Source organism: Ictidomys tridecemlineatus, chromosome 1 (assembly GCF_052094955.1).
Source record: "Ictidomys tridecemlineatus isolate mIctTri1 chromosome 1, mIctTri1.hap1, whole genome shotgun sequence".
In the NCBI taxonomy this organism is placed as follows: domain Eukaryota; kingdom Metazoa; phylum Chordata; class Mammalia; order Rodentia; family Sciuridae; genus Ictidomys; species Ictidomys tridecemlineatus.
The window spans coordinates 150,950,825-150,969,386 of NC_135477.1; the positions used below are offsets into that span (position 1 = coordinate 150,950,825).

At 59.0% G+C, this 18,562-nt stretch overlaps 1 protein-coding gene across 2 annotated transcripts in view; it reads right to left on the reverse strand.

The window, feature by feature from the left end:
* Window positions 1-18,562, reverse strand: part of Unc5a (unc-5 netrin receptor A) — a 62,141-nt gene that overhangs the window by 1,376 nt on the left and 42,203 nt on the right. The window contains exons 2-15 of one of the 2 annotated variants that reach the window (XM_021731553.3): window positions 14,513-14,734; window positions 9,116-9,259; window positions 8,759-8,862; window positions 8,423-8,603; window positions 7,650-7,817; window positions 6,895-7,059; window positions 5,425-5,613; window positions 5,011-5,313; window positions 2,201-2,288; window positions 1,784-1,952; window positions 1,352-1,585; window positions 1,070-1,219; window positions 829-993; window positions 31-209 (exon numbers count right to left, since the gene is read on the reverse strand). In XM_021731553.3, coding sequence (XP_021587228.2) covers window positions 31-209; window positions 829-993; window positions 1,070-1,219; window positions 1,352-1,585; window positions 1,784-1,952; window positions 2,201-2,288; window positions 5,011-5,313; window positions 5,425-5,613; window positions 6,895-7,059; window positions 7,650-7,817; window positions 8,423-8,603; window positions 8,759-8,862; window positions 9,116-9,259; window positions 14,513-14,734 — 2,461 coding nt within the window. The remainder of the gene's footprint in view (window positions 1-30; window positions 210-828; window positions 994-1,069; window positions 1,220-1,351; window positions 1,586-1,783; window positions 1,953-2,200; window positions 2,289-5,010; window positions 5,314-5,424; window positions 5,614-6,894; window positions 7,060-7,649; window positions 7,818-8,422; window positions 8,604-8,758; window positions 8,863-9,115; window positions 9,260-14,512; window positions 14,735-18,562) is intronic. The other variant, XM_078049442.1, reaches the window with a different exon arrangement.

Here is an 18,562-nt window from a genome sequence, read left to right on the forward strand (position 1 = left end):
ACAACCCCTCCTTGCCCGGGTCCCACCCACCTGTCCAGGTGGAGTTTCTGGGCTAGAGTCCGCCAGTCGGCACCCCGACTGCAGGGCGGGTCCAGGCTGGTAATGATCTTCTGCCGAATGAGGAAGGGAATCTTGAAGGCACTGGGGCCCACCAGGGCTGGGACCCCCCCTTCACTCTCCAGAGCCAGAAGCTCAGCAAACCTCGTGTCCTGGGGAAGGGAAGGAGGTAGAGATGGTGTTAGAATGCTTCTCACTGCCACCTCCGCTGGGGCAGCTCCCAGACATCCCAGAACATGGAGGTGGCGTGGGCACTGGGGCTTCCTGAGCACCCCTCACTCGGTGCCAAGCCCTATTCTCTGGACTTCAGAGGGACCCTGGGATCAAAGGTGCACAACCTGCCCAAAGTCTCAGCCAGTGAGCAGAGGCACTCTCTGGCCCCCTTCCCCTACCTTGAGTCCTCGGCCAGCCCTGCCACCACCCAGCACTTACTGCTCCTGCTGCCTTCAGTCCTCCCTCCTCAGCTCCTGCTGCTGGAAATGTCCTTCCCTGCCCTGCTGCTTGTCAACTCCTGCTTAACCTTCAAGGCCGGTACCAAGCCCTCCCAGGGGGAACCCCTACAGCACCCCCCAGCCCTGCTCCCACACCCTGCTTGACACCACTCTTCAAGTTTCATTTGCCTGTGAACCTCTCACCCCAGGACACTTGGAAGGCGCCAAGTGGTTTTTAGAAGGAGGTGGGCCTGGGGGCAGTGAGGGGGACTGGTGGCAGAGCAGGCGGGGAGGTGTTTCTGGGGTACGGTGGTGGGAGCACATTGTCTCTTCTGCCCACCTTGGTGATGTTGAAGTTGATGTTGAAGCTCTGTCCATCACCCTCGACCTGCCACACCCACACCTTGCAGGCCAGGTCACTGGTGCTGGGGCTAACGCGCTCCAAAGTGAAGGTGCAGTGCAGGTGCTGCTGCGAGCCGTTCCAGATGTGATAAAAGGGGATCTCCTGGGGGAAGGCAGACAGCAGGCGTCAGGTGTGCCCAGTGGCAGCCCCCGAGTGCTGGCAGTGGGCTCTGCCTCACCTGGTAGCTGACAAGGAGCTTGCTCTTCCACAGGGAGCTGGGTACGTCGTGGATGGACAGGCGCAGGTTGTGGTAACTGTCCTTGAAGTGCAGGATGCGAGGCTCCTGGATCAGCTGTCCACCCAGTTGCTTCTCCAGCTGCACCACCTCCTGCAGTGTCCAGGCCGTCAGCAGGGCCTGGGGGCTGGGAGAGCCCCTCTCCGCTGCCCTTGAAGCAAGGGACTCCATGCTGAGAGCCCTGGGCAGTCAGCCCACAGGGCCGCAGCTGGGGGAGGGCCCTACCTTGAGTGCATCGTGGGTGTCGTGCAGACAGTAGACTCGGATGTTGTACTCGAGGGAGGTGCAGGCCACAGGGGCAAACAGAAGCAGCTTGAGGCGCTTGGCCGCAGCCACACTGAGGGCCTCTCCCACCAAGGCGAAGCGGCCCAGCTGCTCGGTGAAGACGTAGCAGGCGCTGGCCTCCAGCTGGCAGTAGTAGAGGTGGGAGGGTGCCTCCTCGCCCAGGTGCAGCACGTCCTGCGGGTGGGCCCAATGGTCAGTTCTACCCAATCTGGGAGCCCTTAGGCCAGTCTCAGCTCTGAGAAGTAGCCAGAGACTAGGGAGGGCTCTGGAGGTGGCTCAGGGCCAACTGGCTGCTGAGGGCCTCGCCTGAGCCAGCAGGAGGCTACGAGGCCAGCACTGGGGGTGGGCAGGCTGGGGCTGATCTCTGCTCACCTCCCAGCTGCCCTCACACGACTGCTTCTTGAGGCGCAGGCTCCAGCTGTCGGGGCTGGGCTCCCCACAGTGGTCCATGGAGAGGATGACGGGCCTGGTGAGCAGGACTCCGGGGGGCCCACAGCTAACGATGGGACTCAGCAGGGTCTGACAGCCAGCTAGGGGCAACCTCAAGTGGGGAAATATGGGTGGGGAGGGAAAGGAGTCAGTGGCCTGTTTGGGGACCAGGGGCCAGGGCGCCGGGCCTCGGGCAGGGCAGCAGCACCCAGGGCTGAGGACTACAGAGCCTGGTGGGTTAGGGTGTGGCTCTTCTGCCCTCCCTCAGGCCAGGCACAGGGGTGAGTGGGCAGGGGCGTCCCAGAGACAGAAGGCAGCAAGCAGGACCCTTCCCGCCCGGCAGCAGGACTCAGCCCACACCTCACGTCCTCTGGCTTGTGCAGTGTGAGGTAGATCTCGTAGATCTTTCCTCGGGGGATGGCGTCCGGAGGGATGAGGAGGCTGATTCCTGTGACAGACAGGAAGAGGCCACGTTGACCAGCTGCAAGACATGCACACTCTACCAGGAGTGCCTCCATGAGTCTCCTGTTGAGGACTAGCCTGGGGACAGAGGTGCTGCAAGAACTGCCACGCTGTCCCACCACCCACACTAGCATGAAGATGAGTCAGGGAGATTCCAAGAACAGCTGAGGGAACCCGGGTGGGAGAAGCATGCCTATTTAGCCTGGGCATAGAAAACTCTGGAACAGAAGGTGCCAGGGATGTTGACCTTATCTCCCCTGTCATCCAGAGGGACTGGCTGGGACCAGGGCATATCCCTGCCTCGGCAATAAAGTTCAGATTCCTGGAACTTAAGGCCTCTCACCTCTGCTCTCCTTCCAGCAGTTTCTCCAGCCCAGCCTGGGCTGGATACTTGGTGGTTCTGGAACCACTACCCTCCTCCCCTCTCCATCAGCCCTGGCCCCCTCTGGGGACTGGTCCTTCAACAGCCTCCTGAGCCTTGTCAGGTGCCTCACCCAGCACCTTGCAGGAGCACCATCAGAGGGTGGTTAAGGGTGGAGCGGGGCAGGATACCACCAGGACAGGGCCAGGGAGTCACTCTAGGGGGCTGGAGGAATGGCCCTGCCCCAGGATAAGGAGTCCTACATCAAGAGGGAACGCCCTGCTCAGGACAGGGGGAAAGGGAAACATTCTAGAACTTTATTCCACAAAATCCAAAAGCAAATGGATATTCTCAAGAGTGGGCAGCTCTGAGGTGGCTGGACAGTCACTTGATGCATAATGACATTTCTGTCAATGAAAGACAGCATTTACAATGTTGTTCCCATAAGCAGATATTGCTTGGTGACATCATTGCTGCCTAGATTTTCATAAGCGCACACTATGATGTTCACACTGAGGAAATCACTTAAAGACACATTTCTCAGAATATGCCCTGTTATTAAGTGACGCATGACTGTATTTCAGAGAAAGCTGAAGCCAGAAGAAGGAAGCCATTGATCCCATATACAGTCATTGCCTCTCTTCACTAGCCTGCACTGTCCCCTAGTACCTAATGTTGCTGGAGTTGGTGACAATCCCAGACATCCCGGTATGAATGCTCCCTGTGACGGAGGCACAAACACTTGCACACGCACTCAACAAATGCTAATGCTGAACACTAAAGCCAGGCGCTCGGGGAGGTGAGGGAAAGCAACAGAGGCCCTCTCACCAAAGCCCTCAGCCCAGCCAGGAAAAGGACAAGCAAACTGCAGGAAAGGGTGTAGGGAGCAGTGGCACCTACAGTGCCAGGGGCGAAGGGCTGAGGGCCACGGAGGACCCCTGTTTGCTCGCCTCTTTGTTGGAGCCAACAGGTGCCATCTCACCTCCTCACCCTAACATCCCTGAGGGGTTCGTCATCATCCTCTGTCCAGGGGGGGATTCACAAGAGCCTCCAGGCCAAGACTCAAGGGAGAGTAGCAGATGAGTCAGTGGAAGGGTCAGAGGGACCCGTATGAGCAAAGGTCACACGGTGTTCCTGAGGTGCTGATGGTCCATAGCCGCTATGCAATGTGCTGACGTGCATGTGGGAGGGAAGAGGCCACAGCTCTAGCCAGAGGGGGATAGGTTATCTCTTCCTTGTCACATGCACTTTGCAGGGAGCAGGGAGGAGCCCTAGAAGGGGTTTGTTTGAATGGGGGAGGGACATGATAAATGGGAGCTGCAATGAGATAAGGGGTGTGGTGGCCTGAGCCAGGAGAAGCTCCTGGGAAAGCCAAGAAACAGGAGGCAAGAGCTGTTGAGGAGGGAGAACGCACAGGACTTGGTGTATGACTGAGGCTGGCATAAGTCCAAGGGGGTGAATGAGGAAGAGCAGGAGGTCAAGGTGACCCCCCAGCCAGTTCCTGGCTTGAGCAGCCAGATTGTGCTGTCCATGAGCTGGGGAAAGCCAAGGAAGAGGATGTCTCTGGGGGAGGGTGGGAGACGGTTCTGTTTTAGGCACAAGGAATCTGAGGTGCTGTGAGACATCCAGATGGAGCTGCCCAGGAAGCAGCTGGGTGTATGGTTCTGGCTGGGGATGGAGGAGTGGGAGTGATCGCGGCAGAGACACGGTGATTAAAGCCATGGAGTGGGTGAGATTGCTCAGCGGAGAAAGGCTCCAGGAAGGAGGGCTGAGGCACACCTACATTTAGGCAACAGGAGCAGCCAGAGAGGGGCGAGGAAATCCAGGGCACCTAGGGTCATTTAAGCTGAGGGACTAGATGGAGGATGGAGTTGCCAGCCTCACGGGAGGCTGTGGCCATCTCCCCAAGATGGCCACAGGAGGGTCCATGGATTCTCTAACAAGGAGTCTGCGACCCTGTTGGGGTTTCTGTGACCCGACAGGCAGAAGCCAAGAGCAGCCGGGCTCTCAGGGGCCCTGTGCTCGGCCTGCGCTCTTCTCATTTGGGTCCGTCTCTCCACTTGGGGCGGATGCCTGGCCCACCCCTGGGTCCAAGGGCAGGCGTGTACAGGCTGGCTGGCTGGCTATGCAGAGGAAGGGACAACACTGTGTCCACAGGCAACAGGAGGGACAAGCTCTGGCCTGGCACCACTGACAGCCAGGACTGGGTCCTCTCCCGATCTGCCCCTGTCCTTGCAGGCCTGCTCCAGGGGCCTCCGGGAGCTGAGCGGCCCAGGAGGACGTCTGGGCTGTCCTGCACCCCAGGAGGGAACTGGAGGCTCCCTGGGGCACTCTGGGTCCTTCCTACCTGTGTTGGGAATCATCAGCCGGCCCCCGAGGAAGTTGAAGGTCCCGTAGGCCATGTTGCTGGTGCCGCGGGGCAGGGAGCGGAAGTAGTTCTGGGTGGAGAGGCGGGAGACGAAGTCCTCGGCCTCGGAGGTGGGTGAGCTGTGGTGCAGCGTGTGGCGGCCACCACCCAGGGGACTGAGCAGGTGCCCATTGGTGAGCTGGAACTTGGGGCTGGGCCCGTCCTGCCGGGGACACAGACTCCCCTGGTAGGTGGTGGTGGTGGTGCTGAGGTCTGGCTGGATGGTGAGCAGGTGGGGATTGTCTGTGGGGACAAAGACAAACTCAGGGTGCAGCGCGGAGGGGGGGCGGGCTTTCCTCAGTGGCAACTGGCACAGGGGCTCAGGAAGGAGCGCTGGGGACGCGGTCTCCTCACCTGCTTTGCTGGGCTTGATGCTGACGGGCTGGAAACCTGAGGTGAGGATGGACGAGTCGGCCACATCCGAGTCCAGCCCCTCCTTCTTGCGGCAATACACGAGGATGAGGACAAGCAGCAGCAGGACAAGGCACACAGCGACGGCGATGAGGCCCACATAGAGGGCCACATCCTCAGGGCCGGAAGCAGCTGCAGGAAAGAGTGTGGCCTTGAGAGATGCAGGGGACAGGGGCTGGGAAGGAGAGGTCAGTGGTCCTCACTCCTCCACTCCTGGACGTTAGCACACTTGTGGCAAGGGGCCTGGTGCCAGCACGTGTGTGTGCCAGCCCTGCACCCACCACGACCTGGCTTGCAATTCACCCCTCACAGGTCTGAGGCTCAGGCCAAGGGGGCTGCTAGGGAAAATGGAGGAGGAAAGGGCAGGTGGCCTGGGGCTTGGCTGCTAGGCTGAGCTTGCTACCTGCTCTTCTGGGGAGCTGCTCACCAACTAGGCTGGAGGGGAGCTCCTGGGATTCCCAAATCAGGATTTGAGTGTGTCCACCAACCGTTCATATGTTAGAAATGTGGCTCCCAGTGTGGTGGTGTGAGAGTGGAGGAAGTTCTTGTGGGACCCTGGTAAGTGCTTGTGAGAGTATTAAGTTCCTCTATAATCTCTCTCTCTGGATTCCTGCCTTGCCATGTACTCTCTCCCTCTCACATGCACTTCTACTAAGCCATACACCATGAACGATGTAGCTAAAAGGGACCTTGTCAGAGCTAGTGTTGTGTTATTTAGACTTTCAGCCTTCAAAACTGGGAGCTACACAAACCTCTTTTCTTCACCAAGAGCCCATCTTCAGGTAGTTTGTTACAGCAGTGGAAAACAGATTAATACTCAATGGATCTGCTTACTGTGTGATTCCTATTCAGTCCCTGGGCCCTCTTCCTTGTCTGCCTCCCCCAGTTCTGGAGCTGGGCAGGGGTAGGGAGCATCGACTACCTGGAGGAAACTATATTGATTTTAGAAGGGTTTTGCCACAATGGAAGAAATGTCCATCAGAAAAGAATTGACACAGATAATTAGGTTTTTAATTGAAAGAATGGGGGAGGGTGTGTTCTAGAGAAAAAAATCCAACAGAGATCTTTAATTGTTAGTTATGGCCTTGTAATTAACAGCCCTCACAAGCTTGGCATTCCCTCAGGACTTGTGTGTGCGCTTGGGGGATGGGGTGGATGCGAGGCTGTGGGACAGGAAGGTGTTTGGGTGAGCAGACAGGGCTAAATGAGTCAAATACATGCCTGTCTCCGGGGGCATGGGAGGTGGGAGCATGCGTGGGCATGTGTGGGGTGTGTTAGGGATGAGGAGTATCCCCAAGGCCCTGAGCTTTGGAGAGGAACGCAGCCTGCGGCAGAGGAATGACTGCCTTAGCCACACCTCCCCAGGGCCATTCCTGGCAACCAGAGCCGTGTCCGGGGACAGAGAGAACTCACTGTGCACACAGAGGTCGCTGGTACAGTTGCGGGTGTCCAGGTCAGCGCCCCGGCACTCCTCACCTCCGTTGCGGGGCGCTGGATCGGAGCACTCCCGGCTCCGCCAGTGAGTGCAGTCGAGCCCGCAGGCTGACCACTTGCTCCACGGGCTCCAGCTGCCGTCCACTAGATGAGACAACATGGGCAGAGAGGAGGCAGCGCAGTCAGCCCGGGAAGCCAGCCCTGGGTGATCTGCCGGGGTGGCCCCACTGGGTAGGTGGGCCAGGCAGGGCGGGCTGGCCTGGACCTAGGTGCGATGCCAGAGCCAGGCCCACCGAACTGCACACCCTCTAGTGCCAGCTGGCCTGGATGACACATGCTAATGACGGGGAGGCGCGGATGACGCCAGGGGCCGCCTGGCTCTCCCCACCCTTGGGAGGCCGTCCTGGTCCTGGGACAGTAGGGCTCAGTCACATGATGGCCCTTCTGGTCCCAGGCACAGGTGGATTCCATAGCCCCAGGCTGAGCCCTCAACTCTGTCCTCAGACTGTCCCTTCGGCCCTGTGACTGAGACCCTATGCTGAACCCCAAGCCTGGACGCTGAGCCCTGACTCCAACTGCACACTGGACCCCGATCCCTGCCTCAGCCTGAGCCTGGCCCTGTGTGGCAGGCGGGTGGGATGGAGCCATGGGGGGACAGGCTGGTGGGCACGATGGAGCCAGGGCACGGAGATGGCGTGGTGAGGAGCGATGCGGGAGGCAGTGGCCGCTGGTACCTGGGCACAGGGTGGCGCAGGCTGTTTTCTGGACATTCTGCCCCTCACAGAAGGCGCCTCCGTTGAGAGGCGCCGGGTTGGTGCAGCTCCGGCTCCGTTTCTGCCAGCCGCGCCCACAGCTGGTGCTGCAGACGGACCATTCGGTCCACGTCGACCACCCACCGTTCACTGGCCGGACAGAGAAGGACTGGGGTCAGGGAGCGGGGGCTTCCTCAGACATGCTGGCCCAGGGGACAGGGCGTGAGGGCAGAGGAACCATGAGCTGGAAGTGGGTGGGCTGTGGCTGTGCAGGAAGAGGAGGCCTGGAGGGGAGGCCAAGCTGTGCCCGCTGCTCTAGGGCCTGGCAGCACTGCTGCAGGAAACACCCTTCTCCCGCCAGGTGCTCCCGCGCTCCGTCAGCCCAGGCCCCAGCCTCTCGCTGCAGCTCCTGCTCCCTCTGCCTGCTCCTGGGCTGCCCGGGGCCATTTGGTTTTACTTTCCATCTAGGGACTTAGGAGCACAGGAGGTGATCCGGTGTCTTCCCTAGATCCCCTCCTGTCCCTTATCTCCTTTTGCATACTGTCCCCTGCACCAGATGACCACCGACCTGTCCCAGCTCTCTGCCCAGACACCTGTCTTCCCTAACAACCACGGGAACCTTGTCCTTTCCAGTCAGGCCACGTCTGGCCCACCTGGTCCTAGCTCCATGACCTCTCTCCACCCTGCCAGCCACATGTCTGTCCCCCAGAGTCACCTCAGTAATTCCCCATGTGACTGGGGAGCCTGGGACCCACCGTAGACAATGACGGCAGCCGAGGCGCTGCGGCGTCGGGCCACAATGTTCTTGGCCACACAGGTGTAGTTGGCCGTGTCAGCCAGACGGGCCTGCCGCACCACCAGGCTGTGCTCCCGCGTGATGTACACGTTGGGATCCAAGGATGGGTCCACCAGGTCCTCGTTCCGGAGCCACTCCACCTGGGGGAAGCGACCCACTGCATGGCTAGCCCTGCTGGCAGTGCCCAGAGAGAGAGCGGCCCCGCGGGAGGGCAATCTGGGTGGGGAGCAAGGCAGGGGAACCAGGGAGCTGGGAGCCCGCCACCTGTGGAGTAGACCTTGGGGCCCCCTCTCACCTCGGCTGGGGGGATGCCCTCTGGTGGGCGGCAGTGCAGCACAATGCCCTGCTCCAGGGACACTTCCTTGGCCAATGGTTCCTGCTCAAAGTTCTTGCGCAAATCTGAAAGAACAAGACAGTCCTCCTGCCTACCTGCCTGGCCAGCTCTGTTCTTTGGTCCTTCAGAGGCCAGGACACATGGCAGAAGGAAACGTCAAGAGTCTGGGGGGACGTGGAGAGGGCTGTCCCCAGGCACTGCCTCCATCAAGTCAGGACTGTGGGGTTTTCAGACTCCCCTCCTTCAGGAAACCCGTCATCCCCCCCCCCCCCCCCCCCCCCGCCATGACACCCGACATGGGCTGGGCCCGGGACTCACAGGCGATGCGGATGTAGGCCTTCTGACTCTTGGTGGTGCCTGAGGAGCTCCACGCCACACACTGACACCAGTATTCCTCCAGCCCAAACACCTTCTCCACCTGCTGCCGGGACACGTTGATGCGGACCTCCATGGCAGGCAGCCCTAGGGACACAGGGCCATCCTCAGCCTCCTCATCTCATCCATGGCAGAAGAGTGGGCTCTGGGGGTCATCCTCAACCCGGAGGGAACCAGGTGGCCCAAAGGAGTGTTGAGTTATATCTTCTGAAGGTCAGAGTGGAGTTTCTAGAACTTTCGTTCATTTTACTTTGTTTCTCTGGAGTCACTAACAGAAATGTCCCTGAAGGGGCTTCGGGTGGAGCTTGGGCAACAAGTTCTGGCTTCCAACAATCCCAGGCAGAAAGGGTGGGGAGACAGGTTGAGCTTAGGGGCCTTTGGGGGTGGAAGAGGGAGAGGAAGGCGCTGCCCCCTCCCTGGAGGGCAGGAGGTAGATTCAGAAGGTGATGCTGCGATAAGAGCTGTCACCAATGTAATTGCAGCTGTAGGGTCACAGGCCCTTGGGACTTAGTGACGGTCTCCCGTGTATGTGTGTGTGTGTGTGTGGGGGCTCATTTTCTCCTCAATTCACCCCCTTCCATGGAGTCGTTACCACGCTATGGATAAGGAAGTGAGGTGCAGAGTAGTGAACAGGCACCCAGGACTGTGTGAACCCAAAGTCCAGGACTCTGCTGTCACCCTGGGATTGGCTGGGGTGTCCATCCCTGAGGGAAAAATGTTGGAAGAGGGTGAGGGGCCATCAGTGGAAGTTGGCTAATGATTAGGGGTCAGAGACCTGCTCTGCCTGGCTTGACTGCGCCGGGGGAGGGGGGACCCCTCTCCGGGGTGCACTCAGCTCTGCCTTCTGCCACGCCTGGACCCCGATGGTGGGCAGTGCTGGGAGGGCCCTGTCCACACGGAAGAGGGGACGCCAGTCCTCTTCCCTTACCCTGGTCTTCAGCCAAAACCAATGTCCCCAGAGTGAGAAAAGACTGTTTGTTTCCAATTTCTCCTCCTCCTGACCCCAATTTCCCTCGGGTCATTGGCTTATCAGAAAGAGGGAGAGAGGCCAGGCTGCCGCTGTGTTTCCATTGTTAACAGAGAAATTCAATTAGGGCGGCATGGCAGGAGGAGCAGTGCGCCCAGCTGAGCGAGTGGCGTGGAGGCTGTTTTCCTTCTTAATTTCTCCGACATGTCTTTCCCTGACCCCTTCCCAGGCCCCTCCTTGTGGACTCCCTTCCGCTCTCTCACTGGGTCCCCAGATTTTCCTCACTTGTCCCTGTTGCTCTTGCCAGGAGGTGTGTCGGGGGGTCACTTGTGACTGGGATTACTATTGCAGGGCTCCTTCCTCCGTTCTGGGCACTTTCTCCTACTCTGCTGCCCACGGATCCCTCACAGGGTCCACGTGTAGGAGGGGGCCCCTAGGCACCAGCTACCTGCAACGCACACGGAGATCTAGGGCGTCTGAGAGGGGACTGTGGGTGGTCCCTTTCCCTGTCTTCTTCCTTTCTGCCTCTGGAGTTAGCTGTGGAGACCTCCAGAACCTTCTGAACCAGGCACTTGACCCGGGTGGACGGCTCTGTTGATGGCCCTCTCTGACCCCCGTGGTGCAGGGGGAGCCCCGTGCCCCCTCAGCAGCCTCACACACCCAGGCGACCCAGCTTGAGGACAGCTGCACTAAATTTAAGCGTTCCCTTTCTCCTTTTGTTCTCTCCCACTTCTGTCCCATCACCTCCTCTTCTCCTTTCTGTTGCCATGAACGAGGGCCAAGTTTATCCACGGTGTCCCAGCCCCAGAGGGCACCTCTGCAAGGGATGCCCCAGAGCCCCACAAGCTCTGAGAGGTGGGGAGCCCAGCCCTGCCCCGCCTGGTCCTTGTTGGGAGGGACGATGCCCTTCTCTCTTGCAGGTTGCTGTGCGGCCTGGTTCTTGGGAGCAGTTTCTGTGGTATGGCTGTCTGCCTCTGTCTGGTAAATGTGAGCTGGTGCCAACCTCGGGGAGGGACAGGAAAGAAGCGAGAGGGAGGGATGTGAGTGCTGAGGGCACACACGGGGGCTCTGGTGGGGGCGTGCTGAGTTTTGTGGGAGGCAGAGGGTTGGATGGGGCCCTGAGGCCAAGCGGGGCATAGATTCTCACCTTCTCAATCTGCTTCGAGTAACCATTTTTTTTTTTTTAATGCACAATAAACCATACTCCCAGATCTCACTCCAATGCTTGATTTCTCAAATTTCAGGCTCTTATAGGGGTAGCAGGTTTGGGTTCTAGCATTTTCTGGCTTTGGTCCGTTCCTCCAGGCTTCTTGATGGGGAATGAAAGCAAAAGATGGGCACTGTCTCCTGAGGGCATCCTCCAACCACCCCAACCCCATACATGAGTAGAGGGGCTGCAGATCTGAGGCAGAGCCCTGATCCCCGCCCTTCCTGTCTGACCATAGACCAGTTCTGGTTCAGGGTCTTTGGTCTGTGCATTGCACAGTGTCACTGCCATGATATGTTTGTGGATCAGTAAGGAAAGCTTTTCTCCTTGCCTCAAAGCACTCAGTGGCTTTGGGTTGAGAAATCAATGAGATCAATGAACATTCAGATGAGCTGGCCCTGGGAGGCCTGAGGTTGGATGTTCAGAGCAGGAGAGGGCCTTGGAGGTTAGAATGGGATGTGTCTCTGTGCGCTCTGTTCTCGGCTGGACTTGAATGGAGCAAGGCCCTGGAGCCTGTTGGGAGTACAGGTTGCAGGCTGTCCGTGTGGCGCTGGCGTGGGTCCAAGACGGTTCCTTCAGACCAGGGCCTGAGTCCCAACCAAACTATGCACTTGAGACCGTGTGGTGGCAGGGGTGTTTTTAATGATGGGGACAGGCTGGAGCCTTCCAGGAGGCTCTGGGAAAGGTCTTCAAAGAGGCAGTAAAGCAGTTCTTTGGCTGCAGCTTCCTCCTCCCCTGTCCTTTCTCTGGGGGACCTGCCATAGCAGTCAGAGAACTCAGGTCACAAAGTGGAACTGGGCCCTGGGGTGGGGTGAGGCCCATTTTCTGTAGGCCAGAAAATCCTGGTTGGAATCATGAGGCTCCCACTGGGTTTATGAGACCTCGGGGCTTCTTTCCAGCAAGCGGCTTTCCTCATCCCCATTTTACAGATTAAGTCCCTGAGGTTTTGCAACTGACCCTTTCACCAGGACCCCGGGGGCCCTACAGCTGTCCTCAGAGGCAGGAAGACCTCTGGGCACCTCTGCTGGGACAGGAGGAGGCCCTAGTGCTGCTGGTGCCCAGAACTTTCTTGGGCTATATTGGTCACTGATAACCCTCCTTCCTGAGGGTGGGAGGCAGAGCAGGTCCATGTTGGATGTCTGAGGTCTGCAGGAGAGAAGCTGCCAGGACAGTGCAGGGCACAAGGGCCTGGCTGGGAATCACTGACCCAGGGAGGTGGCAGGCAGAGTACAGGGACAGCCTTGTCCTCTGAGGCTCCTCTTGGTGGAGCGGAGCTGACCCTTGGTGGGAAGGAGACCAGCTCCTGTGCAGCCTGGCGGAGGAGGATGCAGTGTGACTTCTGTAGGCCAGAAAATCCCAGTTGGAACCCTTTGGGGACCCTGAGAAGGTCACAGCTGAGGTCTTTTTCTTTTTTCTTTTCTTTCTTTTTTTTTTTTTGCTGGTGCTGGGTATTGAACCCAGGGCCTTGTGCATGCAAGGCAGGCACTCTACCAACTGAGCTATGTCCCCAGCCCTAAGGTCTTAATTTCATCTATAAAACACCAGGCTGCTGCTGGGGACTAGATCATGCACTGCCTAGATGCAGGGCTCTTCAACTCCATTCAAATGACTGCAAGGGCTCCCAAACAGTTCTCCAGGCCACAGCACGGCTACCCTGCAGTCCCCATCTGCCCTGTGATCCTTCCACAGTGCCTTCCCACAGGCCTCTCTGAGCCTCTGTCTGTCCCGCAGGCTCACTTTCCTAGCCCAAACCCCGGCCACCCTGGAGGCCTCTGCACCTCCTGTCCCCTTGGCCTGCAAAGTGCTCTTTCCAAGTGGTTTTAAGACCTGAGTTCAAATGTTACCCACTCTTTGGGAATCTTTCCTGGGCCACATAACCTTCCCCTGCCCCCCCGGACACAAGGTGCCTGCCTGCCTTCCACATCAGTGTGAGTCCTGGGTGCTGCCTGCCTGTCCCCAGTGGCAGCAAGTCTCTGGCCTCATCTTGGCCACCTGTGGGTCTGTCCCCCACAGTATGGGTGCTGTGTGTCTCAGGTGGGAAGACAAGTCAACCTGAGGGCTCTTCATGTATGCAGTGCTCTCCAAAGGGCTGAGGAGACCAGGGCGTTGTTGGAACCTCCTCTGGGTCTGCCTGCTGGTCCTGCTCTTGGGGCATGACGGAACCCAAAACAAGGGTTCTCTGCACACAGCCCCGTGGTCCACTGCTGCCTGAGGCCAGGACTGGTGATGGGGCATTGTGGTGTCCCACGGAAGGAAGGGGCACTTCTTGAGTCTGTCTATTGCCCTGGAGCCCCCTCTGCACCTTTCAGAAGAGTCCCATTGGCTCCCTCTCCTCTGTGTCTCTGGGTCTTGTCAGCCCCCACATGTGCCCCTGAGTGTCACCCATGGCTCTGGCCACATAGCTCTACAATTTAAAATCCCTCAGGACGGTCACACCCCTTCAGTCTCCCTGCAGCCCTGCGCCCTCACTTCCGAGCCTGCCTGGCCTGCGGCTGTCTGTCTCCAGGCCTTTGCTTGTGCCGTGACCCCTGCCAGGGGTGCCCTTCCCCTTTTCCTCTCCCTGACTAATTATTACTCCTTCCCCAGTTTATGTCTGCTGAGGAGCCTCCCTGTGTGTCCCGGGAAACCTCAACCCTGCTTTCCTCTCCCTTCTATCTGCCTCTCTTTGGGGTAGTGCTCTAGCAGGGTGTGGTTGCTTAGGGAACACGGGAATGAACAGAGCAACGAATGAATGAATGAATGAATGGATGCACGTGGAAACGAATGTGGGGTCTGACAGCTCTTTAGCCATCTGGGACCCACCTCCCCCAAGTCCCCTTTCTTTGCTGGCACCTTCTTGCCAGGCTGCCCCTGGCCCTGCCTAGCCCAGTCCTGGCTCAGGCATAGATAGCCCCTTGTGCCACCTCTTGATCTGAGACCCTGGGGCATTTTGTGTATGTCCGTGGGGACTTCCCTGTTTCCTCTGCTGCCAAGCTGGTGAGGACTGGCATCTCCCAGGGCAGGCATCTGGGTATACACATGGGTCCCAGGTGTGGGAATCCTGCCTCGCCTAGTGACACAGGAGGTGGTGGCCACAGAGCTAGTTCCATCCTGGCCTTGCTGCTGACGGGGCTGGTAGGCCCCTCTGGACGGGCCAAGGCTCCCGGCCGCCCCAGCCCAGCCTTACCGCTGCTCCCATCGGTGCTGCGCTCAATCACGTGGTCCACCTGGCGCACCCACTCCCCGTTGCATTTGAAGAAGATCTGCGTGGCGGGCAGGGCCTTGCACACCAGCAACACTGGCTTGTTCTTGACGATGTACACATCCTCGGGCTCTACCAGGAAGTGGGGAAGCAGGTCTGGGTTGGCGCCGGGCACTGGGTTGGCCACCGTGGCACTCTGCTGGGCACCTGCAGAGGAGGCAAGTGGGGAAGGTAAGTAGGGCTCTCCCTGGGCTGCCGACACGGCAAAGACCCAGTGCAGAGCAGGGCTGAGGGAGGCCAGGCTCAGCTGATCTCAGCTGGGCAAACCCAGGCCACTGAATGCTCTCTTTGAGCCTCGGCATTCAAAATGGGGGGAAGAAGCAGCCGAATGCTCTGAAGACCATGGTGAGAGATGCACTGAGGTTGGGGTGCAGGCCCCAGAACTTAGGAGGCTTCCATACATGGCAGCAGGAATTGTTACCCTAGTGGATATTCAGGGGTCTGGTGAAGCAGGTCTAGGGGCAGATGGAAGGAAGCGGAGGGGACCCTGGCAGGGCAGGTGGGAGTCTCTTCTGGCTGCTTCTGGGGTCTTCTTCCTGGTGTGTCCCTACACGTAGCAGGTGCTCAGAAAACACAAAGTGAATGGAGGGAGGGCTGGTGGCCAGAATGGGTTTCCAGGGGCCATGGAGGGAGTCCTGGAGGGCAGTGGTCTAGGACAGAGGGCAGTGGGGAGGGAGAGTGGGTGCGGGGACGGGGTTGGCGAGGCAGGGCTGCTGGGTGGGCACGGCAGGGTGGGAGCCAGGGCAGTCTGTCTGGGAGTCCCGGGGACCTGGGCTATTTCCCATCCCTTCAAGGAGACCTAAATATGGGTTTCCTTCTAATTTTAACCAAAACCCACAACCATCCCACAAGTCATTTGTTGCTAATTACACAGGTAATTGGCTCTGAGGCATCGGCGGAGGTAAAAGCCCCAGAGCAGTCTGACACATCTGCAGACCAGCAGGACCCTTGAAAAAGTGGGGAGAGGGGTTGGGGGCACCCCCAGCTTCTGCCCACCCAGCTAGCCTGGCCTCCCCCTAGGGCTGCAGTGATCCCCCTCCCCCACATTCACAATTAATAGGGGCCTCAGCATAAAGAGGGGAAAACCACACAGAAAACGTGGGTTTGTAAGATCCACGGCATTGGTGACCTTGGGGAGTTGGTGGTGACTCTGGAAACTGGCTTTCAGTCTGGGAATGGGGATCACCTCAGCCTGTGGGGGAGTCTGAAGGCATCTCCCCCAGGGGGTCTAAAATCTACCCAGGGTTTCCAGGGGGGAAGCTTGGCTCCTTGGACCTGTACCCACTCCTGGGAGCACCCAGGCCTAGGCCGCCTGCCCCTTGTCCCACTTGCACAGGACACTCTCTTTCCAAGGTGGGGATGTGGCCCTCGGCCTCAAGCCTGTGGCTTTGCCAGGGTGTACATGTGTGTCCTACAGACATCCTGAGGCTGCCGAGAGGCTGAGAGCCTGGTGGGATGCCCACCTCAGCCACTCTGAGTCTATTTCCTCGCCTGTAAAATGGGGAGAGATGGTGCCTGGTTCTTCGCATTGTGAGGATGAAATGAAGAGGGCCCCCGAGGTACTATGGGAGGTGTCCGTAGCCGAGCTCCTGGGGCCTTGCTCTTACAACCCAGCTCAGGAGTGCCCATTGCCAGCTTCGGGCGTGAGGCCATTGAGCAAACTGAGGCCCAGAGCTGGCAAATGCCCTGTCCTAGGAGGGCCACAGCTGTGCCCCTGTGGGGTATGAGGCACAGAGGGCATTTCCGATGTAGCCGGGCAGAGCTGCCAGCAGCAGGCTGGTCCTCCACCCCTCAATGGGCGCCCTGATGCTCCTCCCGTCCCCACTCCTCCCCCTGCCGACCTGTGCAGACTCTGGTCTCTCCCTGGGTTATTTCTCCCTCTGGTGACCTCCCTTCAGCGGCTGCCCACCCCTTGCATGTTCCTGCAGCTCCATAATGAACGCCAAGTACACCTGCAGTGAGCGAAATGGAGGCTGCCCTTCCCAGCCCCAGCCACCCTGAGCCACCCTCCTGTTGTAGGCTCAGGAAGGTGGGGGATGCAGGCAGAGAGAGGAGACCATCTAGACATCTTACAGATGGAGGATGTGAGGCCCAGGAGCAATCCCTTGCAATGGAGCCCCAGACCCGTCCCTGGACTCAGACTGCGCCGTGGTGGCCACCTCATGACCCGTTTGCTGGTGCTGGGAATGGAAGCCAAGGCCTCGCACATTCCTGGCACACGCTCTACCACCCAGCTGCATGCCCAGCCCTGACCCAGGCGGCGGGCTTAGGGGTGTGGGGTGGCATCCAGGCCTCCTGAGGTCTAGAGAATGGTGACTCTGGGAAGCTGGGAGGTGGCTCTGGAGGGTGGGTATGGGCCAGTACCAGGAGGCCCAGTGGTTTCTGCAGACATGTACCTGGACAAGCCATAGTGTCTCTGCAGACTCCAGGGCCACACGGAGACAGGGCCAAGCTGGGCTCCAGAGCCAGGCCCTGCGGAGGCCTGAGGAGTGGGAGGACAGTCACCATGGAGCCCTAGGGCAGGCTCTCCACCTGTTCCTGCCTCACCCTTTAATAAACGGAGTCCCAGCGAGATGCCCTGAGCCTGTCTGCTGCCCCGGAGCTGTGTGGGCAGGGTGCCCCTCTGGCCAAGCGCGCGGGCAGCAGGCGCGCTCCCGCAGCTCCCTATCGATCAGCGCACCAAGCACCGCTCCCGTCAGCCACCCGCTGAACCCTGCACAATCCCTCATGTCTGCATTTAACTGCTAATGAAAAATAAATGTACTGTGACCAATAAGGGACATAGCTCACTTCTCCAGGGCCTCTGTCACGCCACGCGGGCTCAGCCTCCCCCCATCTCTGGAGGGGGTATTTATTGGGTGGCCCCAGGGGGCACCCTCCAGCCTGCAGCTATGCCCTCTAGCAAGGACACAGAAGGCCATGGGTAGGTGGTAAACCCAGACGCTACAGGATGTACTAGGGACCATGGGACACTGCCTGGGTAGTTGGGCTAGCTTCCCCTCCACCTGGTCCCCAGTTTACCATGTGACCTCTACTCTGTGGTCAGCACCTGCCTGACCTCCCCTGCACCCCCAGGGTCAGTTGAACTAAGGCAAAACATGAACTTCAGATGTCTCCCCTCCTGTGTCCCAGGCTACTAGAGTTCTCTTTTATAGGAACTTGCGCTTGTTTATCAAGGACAACACTCAGCAGGATATACTAAGTGCCATATGATCTGTGACATTTGCAACACAGCACAAGAGTGCTCTAGTTTGCCACAGTCCCCACCATCCCTATTGCTGAACACTGGACCTGTTTCGTGTCTGCCTGGCTTCCAGGGGTGCCAGGATGGAATCCATACCTTTGTCTGATGCCCCTGGGATTTGCGTTCTGGACCCACCCCCTCCTCTTCCTCTCCTCTGCAGAGGCACCCACTGATCCCTAGGTACTAGCTTCCCCTCCCACACTTTTCTCTCTGAAACACCCAGACACCCATACATCCCATCACACCCTCTACACCTGATGCCTGTCCTCACCGGTGCTGTGGCTCTTACCACAGGAGGAGCAAGTGGGTGCTGAGGCTTCTGTCCCCACCATCAGACTACCCAGCCCTGGCTCCTGCCAGCCAGTTGAAAGCTGCTAAGTGCAGGCGTTGGGCACTGGGAGTCGGGTGCCATCACTGTGCCATCGCTGCAGGACAGTGGGCAGGCACAGGGCCCACTGGCTCCCCTTCCCTGCTATGTCCTGAGTCCCACTCACCCCTGGTTTCCCAGAGGCCCTTCCACTGCCTGCAGCCAAGGCTTCCCGCTGGCCCAGGACTTGCCCAGCTGCCCTCTTGGAATCCGTTAGAAGACGTCTTTCATTTATCAGCAGATTCCTGATGGGCTCTTGGCCTCCAGGAAATGCAGACGTGGCTGTGCAGACGGCTCAGGCCCCGAAGTGAGAACCCTATTTGCGGTGAGCCCCGGGGCTGGCCAGCTGGCCCCTGCCTCTCTC